The 15,277-nt window shown below is 40.2% G+C and overlaps 1 protein-coding gene across 1 annotated transcript in view; it reads right to left on the bottom strand.

Moving 5' to 3' along the window:
- PRKCI (protein kinase C iota) overlaps positions 1 to 14,397 on the bottom strand; it is a 68,567-nt gene extending 54,170 nt beyond the window's left edge. Inside the window, exon 1 of the mRNA XM_075202108.1 lies at positions 14,172 to 14,397. Coding sequence (XP_075058209.1) covers positions 14,172 to 14,251 — 80 coding nt within the window. The 5' untranslated portion in view covers positions 14,252 to 14,397. The remainder of the gene's footprint in view (positions 1 to 14,171) is intronic.
- Between the last annotated feature and the right edge of the window lie 880 nt (positions 14,398 to 15,277).

Below are 15,277 nucleotides of genomic sequence, written 5' to 3'. Positions count from 1 at the left end.
GAACTGGCACACTTAAATGTGAGTTTTTCTTGCTTTCATCATTGTAAGAGCTAAGATGGAAGAGTATATATGTACTCATGGCCGACTATAAGAATTATGGGCACCCTAAAAAATGTTGATGCTTGGCTCCGTTCTCCTTCAGAGTTGAAGCTTATTTACTTCCAAAACTTCCAGCACAGATTAAATAGTATGGGCTCAATGAGCTGCATTTAGATTTGTAGCAAAGAGTTATGGTAGTGAATGTCAAAGATTCTGAGTTCCCTTGGTGGTGTAGTGATCTTCTCACTTCTGAAAAGTGCAAGCGCTCCATGCGACGCTGGTAGGAACGCAAAAGCCTTTGGGCCTTCAAAAGCAGCGTAATTGAATGGCGGCAGAGTCAGTGTTCTCCCAGCACCTATTTCCCGGAGCTCCACGCGGCTGTTTTACTTGCCACTCGGGCTCTTGGAGCCCAACAGAGTCTTATTATAATTAACGATGAGCGGGCTTGGATTATCGCAATCCGAGCCCACCCGAACAGTGCGGAACCGAGGGCGATCCGAGCACTGTTTGGGTATTTCCGGCGGAGAGAAACAATGAAAACGAGGCTCTAACTCCAAATCCCGCCGTCGGATCTCGTGATACTCGGATTCTATAAATTCCCCGCTTGCCGCCGCCATCTTCAGTCGGGCATTGATCAGGGTAGCGTGAGATTGGGTTTTTAGTGGTGCTGTGTCCTTCTCCTCTGCCCTGCTGAATCCAGTGGTGCTTTGTCTTGTGCTCTGTCCTGCTGAGTCCAGTGGTGCTTTGTCCAGTGCTCTGTCCTGCTGAGTCCAGTGGTGCTGTGTCCTGTGCTCTGTCCTGCTGAGTCCAGTGGTGCTTTGTCCTGCTGAGTCCAGTGGTGCTTTGTCCTGTGCTCTGTCCTGCTGAGTCCAGTGGTGCTTTGTCCTGTGCTCTGTCCTGCCGAGTCCAGTGGTGCTTTGCCCTGTGCTCTGTCCTGCCGAGTCCAGTGGTGCTTTGTCCTGTGCTCTGTCCTGCTGAGTCCAGTGGTGCTTTGTCCAGTGCTCTGTCCTGCTGTGTCCTGTGCTCTGTCCTGCTGAGTCCAGTGGTGCTGTGTCCTGTGCTCTGTCCTGCTGAGTCCAGTGGTGCTTTGTCCAGTGCTCTGTCCTGCTGAGTCCAGTGCTCTGCCCTGATGAGTCCAGTGGTGCTGTGTCCTGTGCTCTGTCCTGCTGAGTCCAGTGGTGCTGTGTCCTGTGCTCTGCCCTGATGAGTCCAGTGGTGCTGTGTCCTGTGCTCTGTCCTGCTAAGTCCATTGTTATAAAAAAATTATAAAAAAAATTATACAAAAATAAAATAAAAAAAATTAAAAAAAAGTATGAAAAAAATTCTACTGCAATATCTAACTACGTTCACTGTTCCTGCAGTCCAGAAATATTATTACTGCAATATTAAACTACGTTCACTGTTCCTGCAGTCCAGAAATATTATTACTGCAATATTAAACTACGTTCACTGTTCCTGCAATCCAGAAATATTATTACTGCAATATTAAACTACGTTCACGGTTCCTGCAGTCCAGAAATATTATTACTGCAATATTAAACTACGTTCACAAATCATTTCAGCCACAGTAGTTTGGTAGTCCCTGTCGCTGAAATGATTGGTTTGTTAAAGTGTGCATGTCCTATTTCAACAACATAAGGGTGGGTGGGAGGGCCCAAGGACAATTCCATCTTGCACCTCTTTTTTTGCCATTATGTGCTCTTTGGGGCCTAGTTTTTCAAACTGCCATCCTGTCTGCCACTGCAGTGCCACTCCTAGATGGGCCACGTGTTTGTGCCGCCCACTTGTGTCGCTTAGCTTAGACATCCAGCTATCTCAGTGCAACCTTTTGGAATAAAAACAATATTGTGAGGTGTTCAAAATAGACTGGAAATTAGTGGAAATGAATGTTATTGAGGTTAATAATAGTGTAGGAGTGAAAAAAACCCAAAACCTTTAGTGGGTAGTTTTGGCAAAACCAATGAGAACCCAAAACCTCAAGCTAATCAGAACCCAAAACACGAAAAGTGGCCGGTGCACACCCCTAATTATAATATAATAAACCTTTGTTTCTCCTATTATAAAAAGGTAATATGTGAGCACTACAACCAGCAGTGTGTGTTACACCACTGACCATCAGCCTGACCAGTCCTTACAACTGCCTAGACCCGGCTGCTTCTTAATGCCGCCTGTATGGCAAAATATGCTGGGGAAAAGACTGAGGAATAATGAACAGACTAGGATGCATTGCATGTGTAGGGCAGCACAGTGGCCTAGTGGTTAGCACTTCTGCGATTCCCAACCATGGCCTTATCTGTGTGGAGTTTGTATGTTCTCCCTGTGTTCGCGTGGGTTTCCTCCGGGTGCTCCGGTTTCCTCCCACACTCCAAAAACATACTGGTAGGTTATTTGGCTGCTATCTAAATTGACCCTAGTCTCTCCATCTGTGTCTGTGTGTGAGTGTGTGTCTATATTAGGGAATTTAGACTGTAAGCTTCAAATGGGGCAGGGACTGATGTGAATGAGTTCTCTGTACAGCGCTGCGGAATCAGTGGCGCTATATAAATAAATGATGATGATGTGTCCTTTCTTATTTCAGTACCGCTTTATGCAGTATTTCAGAGCTGTGGTTAATACTTAATTAAGCTTTAGTTTTTCCCACTTGTCCCCACAGACAGAAATCCTCAAAATCTGACATGTTGGGGCCTCTGAAGGACTGCAGTTGGGAGTCATAGTCCTAAAGAATATAACAGTGGTCAGACTTGTTTGAGAAAATACACATAGCAGCTATTTTAACTATATCATTTAGTTCACTAAAATAAAGTAAAGTAAAATGGCATTACTTGCTCGTTAATGTGTTAATGTTCTGTGCATCATTTGTATAGAGGACTCTGAACTACCATCCACATAAATGGACCCTGCAAAATTAGCTTTTTAATGGATGATCATCATATGTTTTTCTACAGCAGATAATATGGGCTTGGGAATATAATATTGGGGATTTGTCCCTTTGGGAATAATTAAGGACTTTATCAAACTCTATATTAAGATAGCACAGAAGACTTGTGACTATATCCCCCCTACTGCTTGGAACCACTATTTGGCCCAATTCAAACAAAAATAAGGACATTAAAATACCCCACTATCATTTACTCTTTTGTTCTGAAAATTTTTAATAATTTTTTAATTGCTCCTGCTAGATTTATATTTAATTTATTTTCTCTTTCTTTGATATGGTCAGAAATATTTTATGTCAACGCTGTAATTTAGATTTAGAAATTGTCGATTTGTTTATTTCTATAAGTACCATATTAGCTTCCTACATTACTGACATATTAAAATACTCCATTAAAGACTGGATGAATACATCCCAGTGGCATTTTAGACAGGTTATCATTTTTTGCATAGCACTTTGTTAATTTAACCTGTCAAAAATAAACATCTACTATATTCATTCTGGATTGATTTTTTTTTTTTTGTATTACAAATAGTAGAAATTATTCCCTTTCCTCAAATGTCTTTTAATCTCACCACGGTTGGGACCCTTCTGCAATGCCACCTTCCTTTTGGCTTAAGCTGGGTACACAATACAGAAATTTCGACCAACTGTTTATGCCGAGCGATTTTACATGCGATCACTCGGTCCATGGACTGCATACACACTAGCCTTGTTTAGGACCATAAAGAGAAGAGCGGACGTCCCTTTAGCGACTTTTTACAGCCATGTTGTCGTGAGCAATGACTGTAATTTCGTACTCACTGTTGTGGATCGGTCGGAAGTTTATACACACTACACAACGGAAACGAGATTGGAACGAAAATATTAAACGGTACGACCAACCAAATGAGGAGAGAATCGTCCATTTGGGCAGACTTTCGACCATCGTGTCACTGTACACACTGACCCGACTTTTGAACGAGCGGTCGTATGTCGGCTGATTGAGCCGATTATTGGACGAAAACAGTGTAGTGTGTACCCAGCTTTAGTGTGCTTGAAACATTGCAAACTTTTTACCTTCAATCTAATCTACCCAATAAACTCCTCACACACCCATTCTAGTATGCCAAAAATAATGGAACACTGCATAACCACTAAGGACTAGAATGCCATTTCTGAAGACAGAAATGGCAACAGAACGATGTTGTAAAGCAAGCTTAGGTAGCCAGTGGTAAGCTGTCCCGGAATTTCACGTGCCATCATTGCCAACTGTCACTAATTTACAAGTGCAGAATCATATTTTCAGGGGTAGGACACAGATTTGTCCCCAAAACAACAAGATGCTCTGCCACCCCAGTTCTACCTGCAAGCTGGAGGCAGTAGATGGCACCACAAATAGAGTCTGAGGGGAGACATTTATTACCAATGCACATCAGGATGTGCCCGATTTGGGCCATTACCATAGAGTTCCAGGAGCTAATTACACTACTGATGAGGGGAATTAAGGTTTTAGTAGATTTATGGCACAATACAACTGCTCAATTACACCATTGTTATTCCTGAGACATCCAGCTTGCCCCTCCCACACCTCCTACTGATCCAGGCCTGTCTGAACCTGAAGCAGGTATCACCTCTGCCTTAAGCCTGCAGTCTGTTTGCCAACACATCAACATACCCCTAAAATTACTACACAACTCACACTGATTATAAAACTGCTGGCTGCACTGCTTGTACAATTCTTTTTTTGTCGTGCAGTCTGCAAGTGTTCCCTACTGCAATTCATGATTGAGCAATTCAAGCTACAAAATACTGTACACGACTTAACAGGCTCCTCCATCTCTCTCACAGGCCAGGTGGCAAGACCAATAACAAACTGCAAGAGACTGCAAATTGGGATCGGTCCTCCATCTCACCAACCCCCCCCCCCCCCCCATAGACAGTAATTTAATCTCCTCTAGATTATATAACCTCACAAGCAGCCCCTCCATTTAAATAACAATTCATTAGCTTGGCATGTGGTGTTAAGCAAAATCAGAAAATCAGACTGTTGAAAAACATACCAAAAGAAGGGTGTGAATGTTTCACACAACACACACCTGGCCAGTTTATTATTAGATTTTCATTACTGAGCAGCTCTTAGTTGATAGAGCCTAACCTGACTCATTAATGAGCTGATAATCACAAGAGCTTACCCAACTAGCCCACCCATCCCCTGATTCACAGCACAACTACAAATGATGGGGTGTGTTGTTTTGCAGACATTTAGCCCAACTCATAAAACAAAATTTGGTTGAGGGATCACCTAATAACCAATATAGTGTAGCACCGGCACTGTCTAACTAGAGTATGCCTACAGCACTAACTTCTAGATAGTCAAATTAACCCTCTACATAATCTCAAGATATCTTTTTCTAGACTATTTCAGTCTCCAAAACCTCTGCAAAGTGGTCTCTTCCGTTACACATAATTTATGCAAAGTTCTGACCTTACTTTGCTCATCTCTAGTTCCAAGTGTGACCAAGGACCACACTGTGTAGAGGGAAAAGAAAGGTAAATATGGCTCTCTGTACAGCATATACTAGAAACAAAATAATGGCAATATAAAATACACAGGGTTAATAGATTAATAAATGAAAAAAACAAACTGCATTGTCTAAATCACATTTATTTCACAAGCATCCCTGTTATAACTGCATTTAATTTACTTTGAGGTCTTGGTATTTCACCTTGTACAGCACTGTGTTTTGGAATGTGGTGATTACAGACCACAAAAGCAAACAAACTACTCTAGTTTCAGGACAGAACACACTCCCACAGGAAGCTGAAGCTTTGGACTGTAGTAATGTCATAAAGACATGAACTCCACGGGGTGGGTCTCAACACAATGTCAGAAATGCAGACTCACAAGACCTAAAGAAACAGTACCTGAAACCAGAATGCACTCCTCTACACACTGTATGCCCCTTTATCGGACATCACACGTCTTTGAATAGTGCATTTCAACATGATGAAAGACAGATCTGATAAGTCACAAGATAATTCCAGTTTTTTACAACTTTCTGTATAAAATTATATATAAATATATGGTTTTATAGAGTTATGTGGAGCCATCTAATGAGATCTATTTCCTATATACTATAGAAACCCCTTATGTAAACAGCATCCAAAAAGAAGGACCTGCCGGCCACATGCTAGCAATGTGTTGTGCACAAAACATTGCTGAGCTACAGCACAGAGCAAACCTCCTCCTCCTCTTGTGGGGGCACATTTTAATCCCCAATAAGCAGAGGAGGTGCTACAAAGGTAGGAACCCCCCCCCCCCCCCCCCCAAACTGGTAATGGGGGTGACAAGTACTTTTTCTGGTTAATAATTATTTAATAAAATTACACTTTAAAAATCACTATCATATAGAGTACTGAATTGTAATATAAAATATTAAGGAAAGAACTCCAGAACAACCAAGTTTTAATAGTAACAAAAAAATAAACACTCATCCTTTCAAACAGGAAAAAAAAATATACAGAATATATGTAATTACAGTTCTTACATATTGAAACAATGACTCTCAAAGTAATTATTCGTTTGATGCGGGCATATTTGTCCATTGGGGGACACGTAACCATTCCTATGCTAAATGAGACGGATGTTTGAAAATGGACGACTGACTAAAATGTTAAAAAGCACAGAAGGCACACCTCAAACAGGGTTTGTGTGAACAAACTAATAAACCAAAGTATATTTTCTCTTTATGTTCTGAAAAAATATAGAAGGATATATCAAAAAGTGTAAAAGTCACAAGGACTGGAGACAAAGTTGACAAGTATTTATTCAGTGGTAACATTTGTTGCTAATTAAACTGAATACAAATCAGATATTACTCTGCTCACATAATTTCAATCCAATCACCACAAAATAAGGGGGCTTTAAAATAGGACATGTCTTAGAAATGTGTGAAAGTAGACAGTCACCTCCTCCAACAGGTTATACTGTCTTGAAACCCATACATGGGGGATGTTTTAGTGCTATTTCAGCTTAGATTACACTGACACATATGTATTCACACAAATTTGTTTTGTTTTCATGAAGACTCATGTCTAATTTTGAATCTAGCTTTTAATCGCCAGCTTATAGCACTCTATTATTGACTATGTGGAGCTGTTGAATAACTGATTTGTCCCAATGTTCCATTCTGGAATGTTGACAGATATGTGATGGGAGGACAATTGTCAGATTTTACCAGTGTTTTGTAGTTCTGTGCAACACCACCCATAGCATGATACAACTTAAAGTTATTTGCATCTGCGTAGTAATGCAACACTGATAGACAAATCTGGAGAGGAACAAATAAAAGTATGAAATAAGGTTACACACATAGTAACCTGTATTGACTTATAACAATAACATACATACATACATACATACATACCTCCGCTGAAGTAGTGTATGTAAAGACAGAGAGAACTTAAATGAAAGCTATTGCAGACTAAATGTGCATAATTTATAGGTCTAAATCAGCCCACAAAATTGTCTTCCTTATCGGTGTATAAGTGACTGAACATATATCACTCATAGAAATAGATCAATATTCAATACAGGAGCAAACAAAAAGTTTTGGGTTAAAAGAACAATTATTGAAAAAAAATTATCTTGAAAATTAGTTGGAAGGTAGTGGGAACAAGATAGCGTAATTGTTACAGATAATGACGACTTTGCTGTAGGAATAATTTTTGTATAGGAAAGAGAGTACAAAGGTGCCTGTTTATGAATGGCAGAATATGCCCACATTATCAACCCCTATTGCAATGATAAGGGATGATATTATGCGGCCATTAAAAAAGCCTCCCGTGACAGCGCATCCAATAAGAGGCTCTCCTGGCAATGACTTTGCTTCACTAACAACTTTGGGTTCTGTGTATACACAACCTTAGGTGAAGCATGAGCAGAGCCATTTTCGTTAGTTAATGGAGGGGAGGGCAGAGCACGTAGGCTGCTGGGAAGAGATCTGAAGATGTTCTCCCTATAGGGCAGGATGACTAGCCATTGTGGTCAAGCTCAAAAAACCTAGGCTTTTCGTAGTTTGTTAAATTGGCAGAGACCGAACCCCCCATAATTTCCAATGATTTAATGCGATGCATGGCCGAATTCAGAAGATATCTATTATTATATGATTATTATAGGCCCCAAAGAGAGGCAGACTATTACACATTTTCTATAGGTGCTGTATACGTCCGTTATTTTATTATCTTACACTTTCAGTTTAGTGGCCCTTTAAATACAATTGTACAGAGATTATAAATGTGGCTGGTACAGCTAATGCTTTACATGGTTCACTGCAGATCAGGCAGTCATGCAAAACACAGATCTGGCTGCTTTCATTTACCTATGTTCTTTCTCTTCTTTAAAGGTACTGGAATGCACAGATCATAAAAGCAATTAGTCAACAAAGCAGCTGAGTGCAAGCAAGAGTGAGTAATAGGTGTGAGTGGGGCCAGGAAGTCACCATGTAAGGATACATTATAGAGAGAGGACATGGTTAAGGCACAATCCAAGTGCAATCAGAAATACCAACATTCTTTAACTTTATGCTATAATCTCACTCATCCATGTTATTGTTACAAGACCTCAGTGTGTGCATATTTAGTATAATTTTGTAAAACAGCTTTCAGAAGCTTGGACACAAACAACTCATAGATTTGTATGTTCCTTTACAGTATTTATTCACTATCATCATATTTATTTATATAGCGCCACTGATTCCGCAGCGCTGTACAGAGAACTCATTCACATCAGTCCCTGCCCCACTGGATCTTACACTCTAAATTCCCTAAAATACATACACACAGACAGAGAGAGACTATGGTCAATTTTGATAGCAGCCAATTAACCTACTAGTATGTTTTTGGAGTGTGGAAGGAAACCGGAGCACCCGGAGGAAACCCACGCAAACACAGGGAGAACATACAAACTCCTTACAGATAAGGCCATGGTCGGGAATTGAACTCAAGACCCTAGCACTGTGAGGCAAAAGCGCTAACCACTTAGCTATTGAAAAGGTAATATCTGCCTGTAGATTAAGTTCAATATGTAGTTTGAATGCCCAAAGCTTAAATCAATAACTTTCTCCGATTTGTTACATTAGATTTAGATTTCCTCATACAGGCCCCTGTGTCCGGCAGACATATTGTCATAGATATCTCCAGCCTGTGATTTTCAGGGACTGTCCTATGATTTAAAGGATTTGCCCCAATAAGAGTTCCAAGTTGTCAAGGCAGGTCAACTGTACAGTAAAATTCCTCTTACATCGTATAACAAAAAAACACAACAACATTATCATCAAATGCAGTAAACACAGGGAAGGCTCATACCAAACAGTAACACACAAAACGCTTAGCGTTAGCTGCTCAGCAGCAACGTATCACTGGGCATTATTTTGAAATACTGCCAACTAGAGATACCATACCAATGGCCTATTTTCTATTTCTGCTTAGTAAAGAGCAGAACAGGTAAGCAACAAACTAGTGAACACAAATATACATCTATTTATAGAGCATCACCCTACCCAGCAGAACATCAGCCTTAAGCCTCATACCCATGGATTCTGTTTCCAGCATTGTACCAGTATTAAAAAGTGGTCTGAAAATGAAATCCATTGTTTCCAATGACCCCATACCCATTGGGAAGTTACCAGCATTTAGGAGCATTTCCCCCAGAATGCTGCCTGTTCCATTAACTTGCATCTAAGATATTGGGGAAGCCTAAGCGACTTCCCCCTGAATGTGAGTAAAGATGCAATTAACAACTGTTTGGGGCACACGTTTGACATTTGGTTAGACTGGCACTCGGACTTATATTTCTTAACACAAAATGCCACTGGGTGTATGGTCTTAAGCAATTTGTGGCTTTTCATTTGCAGTTAAAATCCCCAGTGTTCTTTTCCAAACACATGATTGAGGGTATGCTCGGTTACCTCTTTATCTAGGTAATATTACGTTGAGAAATCCAAACACTTTCATATTAGGTAACAGGACTGTACAATGTTTTGACCCCAAAAACTACAGACAAACTTTTCATACTGATTATTTGTCAGTAGTGATACTCCTATAATAAAAGGCCTTTAAAAACAAGTGAGACATTGGAGATTAATATGGAACATTAAGAACAGTCTGCTTAGTCTTCACTATGCCCCTATCTTCAAACATATTTTTCAAACGGAGCTTGAGCAGACAATGCATGTTCTAGAATTCTGACAACTGTTGACTTTCCTGTTTGACCAACCAGTCACTTTTTCTCTGTTAAACTTTTCACCCATTGCAATCAATCATAAAAACAACACAAAATAAATATTTCCATCATGGGCTATAAAATTATGGCTGTTCAACACCAAAGAGATACAAATTGGACAAAGGAGCAGCATAAGCTAGGGAAAATTAAAGAACTTTCATGGGAGGCCATTATTTCTGTAACAATTTCTCAGCCTATACGATACAAATGTTTATGTTTTTGTACAAAAACATAAATTTACAGTCAACATTCATGTTGGAAGATAGGAGGAAAACTCAATGGAAGACACTCCATTGACCCCAATTTATTCACTTGGGGTGAACGCAAGTAATGTAGCAGGCAGTGTCCAAAAACAGCACAGCCAAACAAGCACTCCAGAGAGCAAGAGTCAATGCTAATGGGTATGGGGTTCCACTCCCAAACCTGTTTATAGGATTTTGGTATTAAAAATTAAACAAATATGAAGACATATGAGGCCTTAATCAGCTGACTATCATAAAAAAATTATGCCGCATCCAGTAGCTCGATTGGAACAGTGAATGCAGCACTGAAGAGCAATTATAATCATAATCTACACAACATATCTAGTCTGTCACCATGCAATAAAGACTGGGCTGTCACAGTCTAATACAGCTTACCACACAACTGTCAAATGGAACTTACTTAACATTTAAAAGACTGCAATAAATCCATTGCAATGACCATTTTCAAAAACATCTGTCTGTCTCCATTATAATTGAGTGTTGGCAGGAATTTAAGAGTTGTGTCCCAAACACAAATCAACATTACAGTTGTTGTGCATTGTATAGTCAGTAACCGGAGCAATACACTGCCAGTTAAAGGCAATCAGACTTATTTAACAAAATGTAAACATTAAAATAAAATTTTAAAAGAGATGGTTATCATGTAGTGCATAGCCATTAATTATCCCATCACCACTGACAGCATGGACACTAAATATACCAATCAGACTTCCATGTGTATGTGGTGCTGAATTAATGTTATTACTCTAAAGTATAAGTTCCGTTTATGCTTCAGCATTCCGTACTGTAATTGTAAATTTGCAGTTTTCGTGTATTGATATGAATAGAACTAGGGCAAGGGCTATTCATTCTGCTGTGCAGTGTGGTTAGGGTAGGACTGGCAACATTTAATTTCAAATTTGTCAGTGAATTGTTGCCTCCAAATGCAGAATAAGACAAATTTATAAACTTTCACCTACCTCTAATTATTACCAAAGATATATTATTCTACAACAATATATAATATTTATTCTTAATTTGTACTACTTAAATCCTCCATAAACATTTGCACTGCTTTTAAAAGTAACCAGAAGCAAGTGGCATGTGGTTTGCTATTTTTTCCCATCTATGGGGTAGATTCAATTGTAAAAAAAAAAAAAAAAAATCGGGACGTAGTGTCCAGAAACGGACGCGAGTCACTACGCTGCGATTTTTTTTTTAAGTGAAATATCCGCTCACTTTTGTTTGCACCCCATAGAGATGCGAGCAAAAGTGAGCGTCACTTTTTACCGTATAAATGGTAAAAATACGCAGTCGCAGTGTTCTGAGAAACATTGCGGATAATAGAAACTGCCCCTATAACTGCAAAGACGTTATCTGGCCCAAAATATAGATCTGAATAAAGCGGCACAACCCAGAGCTCTGTTTATTGCATGCCCTTTTATTTTGTTCATACATAATTCTTTTGGTCATATAGATGTGCTAATGCTGTCGTCATGTCCTCAATAGCAGTGTTTCCCTTCTCCGGTACTCAATTACCCACAACAGTTAATACCTGAGGATTCCTTAATCATGATTTAATCTATTTAACAGGCTCAGTAACTATCAAATAGTGAAGTCCACAGTGCAATCTATAATATTTCCCAACTCAATAATTTCTAACTAGTGGAAGCTCTAGAAAGGACCACCTCCCACCTCCACACGGCCATCTATATTCCTAGTCCTGAAGTGAAGATATTGGGGGCGATTCAAATCAGTCCCTCCAGAACACACTCCATGGTGATGCAACATCATGTATTTTGCCTTGCACCCCATAGAGAGGAGCAGGAAAATCTGCAATGCTGGGTACCATAGTACCCTGAAAAGCATGCAGCCAAACATTGTGCTGGACTTGAATCGTTTCCATTATTTCTACATAGAAAAATTGGCTACAACACTGAAAATTTGGTTCAGAAATTACATATCCCACCTTTTCCTGCATAGCAGAATATCAGATAAATCTAAGATGTGCTGAATAGGAACCAAACATTAAAATATGGTAACAACAAATGCAAAGAGGGCAGCACGGTGGCTAAGTGGTTAGCACTTCTGCCTTACAGCACTGGGGTCATGAGTTCAATTCCTGACCATGGCCTTATCTGTGTGGAGTTTGTATGTTCTCACCATGTTTGCGTGGGTTTCCTCCGGGTGCTCCGGTTTCCTTCCACACTCCAAAAAACATACTAGTAGGTTAATTGGCTGCTATCAAAATTGACCCTAGTCTCTCTCGCTCGCTCTCTCTGTCTGTGTGTTTGTTAGGGAATTTAGACTGTAAGTTCCAATGGAGCAGCGACTGATTTGAATTAGTTCTCTGTACGGCACTACGGAATCAGTGGCGCTATATAAATGGTGATGATGATGCTGCATACTTGGGCGTACTTATCAAGAGCCCTTATTGTAGTGATAAGGTTGATTTATTTTTAATCGCTGCAATAAAAAAAAATGCTCGTTGCTGCAATTTATTAAGACAAAAAATAAATTTTTCATAGCAGCGGAGCAATATTGGCCGAAGCTGAAGCTGGCGTACATTAACATAATTGAAAACTTTCCTCGCTGTCAGCTCTGCTCCGAAGAGCAGACCTGCACAGCGCATGTGTGGAAGGATCATGTGATCCCTCCCTGTCACATGGCAACAGTTCCTCGTTAGTATCGTCTTTGTTCGCATGCCCTATACTTTTGGTTGGGCATGTGCAGTAGGAGTTCAACGAGGATGCCGGCGGCATCGTAAGTTTGTTCACAGTGACCACTCAGTGAAAAGGTAAGTGTTAAACCTCACAGGGACAGCAGTTTATCATGACCGCTGTCCCTGCTGAAGTTTTTTCATAAATGTGAGAATAGTTCAATCCTTATCAATGCGATAAGAATTGAAAACTATTTTTCATTTTATGCGGTTGTTGGTAAATGTGCCCCACAGACACTAAAAAATGCTTTATTCAAATAATAACCATTTTTTTATGATTTTAATCTTATATCACCATGCTGAGATGGGGATAACAGAACAGGTATTAAACTGCAAGGGGAAGCTAGCAAAATTTTCTTCAGCAAGGGTTATCACTTGTGGGAACTCTTTGATGTATAGGGCAAAATGAAAACAAAATCCCCTTTGCCAGTGAAAACATGCTTTTTGCCCCTTTTGACTAATCTGCTATGTAAACTCCACAACACTGTAATCCACTGGTTTCCAAACTGTGTGCCACGGCTCCTTGGGGTGCCACAGTGATCTCACAGGGGTGCTGCGGGCAGGGCCGGTGGTAAGCAAGGCAGGGGACAACTTGGTAATTATTTTGGCTTAGGGGTGCCTTGAAAAAATTATTGAGACCATAGGGGTGCCTCGAACTGACAAAGTTTGGAATCCACTGCTCTAATCTATTCATGCGTTTCAATAGGATATACTGAATTGAAATATATTCACTACCTTTATTTACATGCTACATCCATAAAATCACTAGTTCACAAAATCACACACTAAACTTCCTCGTGCCCAAGCCCTCTCCATGCTTCTCAAACACCTCTGTATTACAGAATGAGACGGTATAACCAAGTGACTGATAACTATAGTGGCCAACATGCTCTATGAGAGATGAAAGGTATGCAGGGTGTATAGGGAGCAGAAACCATTACACTTCTGTGAATGTCCTACTACAGTACTTACCCTTTGAAATACGCCTTGACTCGGACCTGGTGGGAATGATCTACTGGCTGGGTCATGGTGTTGTCCCTCTGTGTCGGCATGTCCTCCAGGAGCGCAGCGCACAGTGCCCGGTGGTTGTCTCTCGCAGACAGCCCGGCAGATCGCAGTCCCCGCGGCCTCTCGCTTTCCTCCTTTTCCTAGTCCCGAGTCCCTGCAGAACGCAGGAACCCGCACACATCCGGGGAGGGGATAGCCCTGCCCTGCATTCAGCCTCACTGCCGGGTTAGCAGCGTAATGCATGTAATGGCCACACGCAGCAATGCGCCTATCCCTTGGGAAAGCCCACATTGTAGTCATGCTGTGTAACCCAGGTACAATTTGCAACAGTATCTGTATTCAGCTGGCCACAAAGTATAAAACGCGGATGTTACTTACATTGATATACTATGTCTGTAGATCTAGTATTACCTGATGTTTATCACTTGGGGAATCCATGCAATATCAATGTTTGCTTTTGATTTTAGAAGCACCTTAAGGAGCAGACACTATAGTGGTAAGTTAGACATTAAAATCAAATCGATCAGTTTATACATAAAACGCACTACGTGTGCTTATTTTTTTATTCCATTTAATAGGCACATCTATTAGCATAGACTGAATAGCGCTTTAATCCTTGGGGCCATTATGTACACTTTATAATATTTGCATGTTCGGAGCAAGCACTGCAGTCTCCCAAGTTTCTGTATGATGGTGCGCTGTTTCTGGTAGCAGTATTGAGTGTATCTATACTAGTGTGTGATAGTGCAATACAGAGCTAAATACGTGGGTGCGCAAATATTCCACGCGACACTACTTCAAATATTTCATATATTGTTCTTAATGAGTAATTAAGTATCTGTCTGATAATGAGGATTTATTTTTTCTGGAAGATGTAGGTGAACTTCTGTCTCAAATACAACATGCAATTTAGATTGAAGGCTTTCTTTTTTTATTAACTCATATTATTGTTGGGGGAGTTCTGCCTTTTTATATTTCAATGAAGCATATAAAAAAAGAAAAGATAAACATTAAAGTGGAGCAATAATATAGTTTGGGGGTAATGAAGCACTTGGGGGTCCAGCAGGTTT

Source organism: Mixophyes fleayi, chromosome 3 (genome assembly GCF_038048845.1).
Source record: "Mixophyes fleayi isolate aMixFle1 chromosome 3, aMixFle1.hap1, whole genome shotgun sequence".
Lineage (NCBI taxonomy): Eukaryota > Metazoa > Chordata > Amphibia > Anura > Limnodynastidae > Mixophyes > Mixophyes fleayi.
This window is presented reverse-complemented; position numbering and strand designations above follow the sequence as displayed.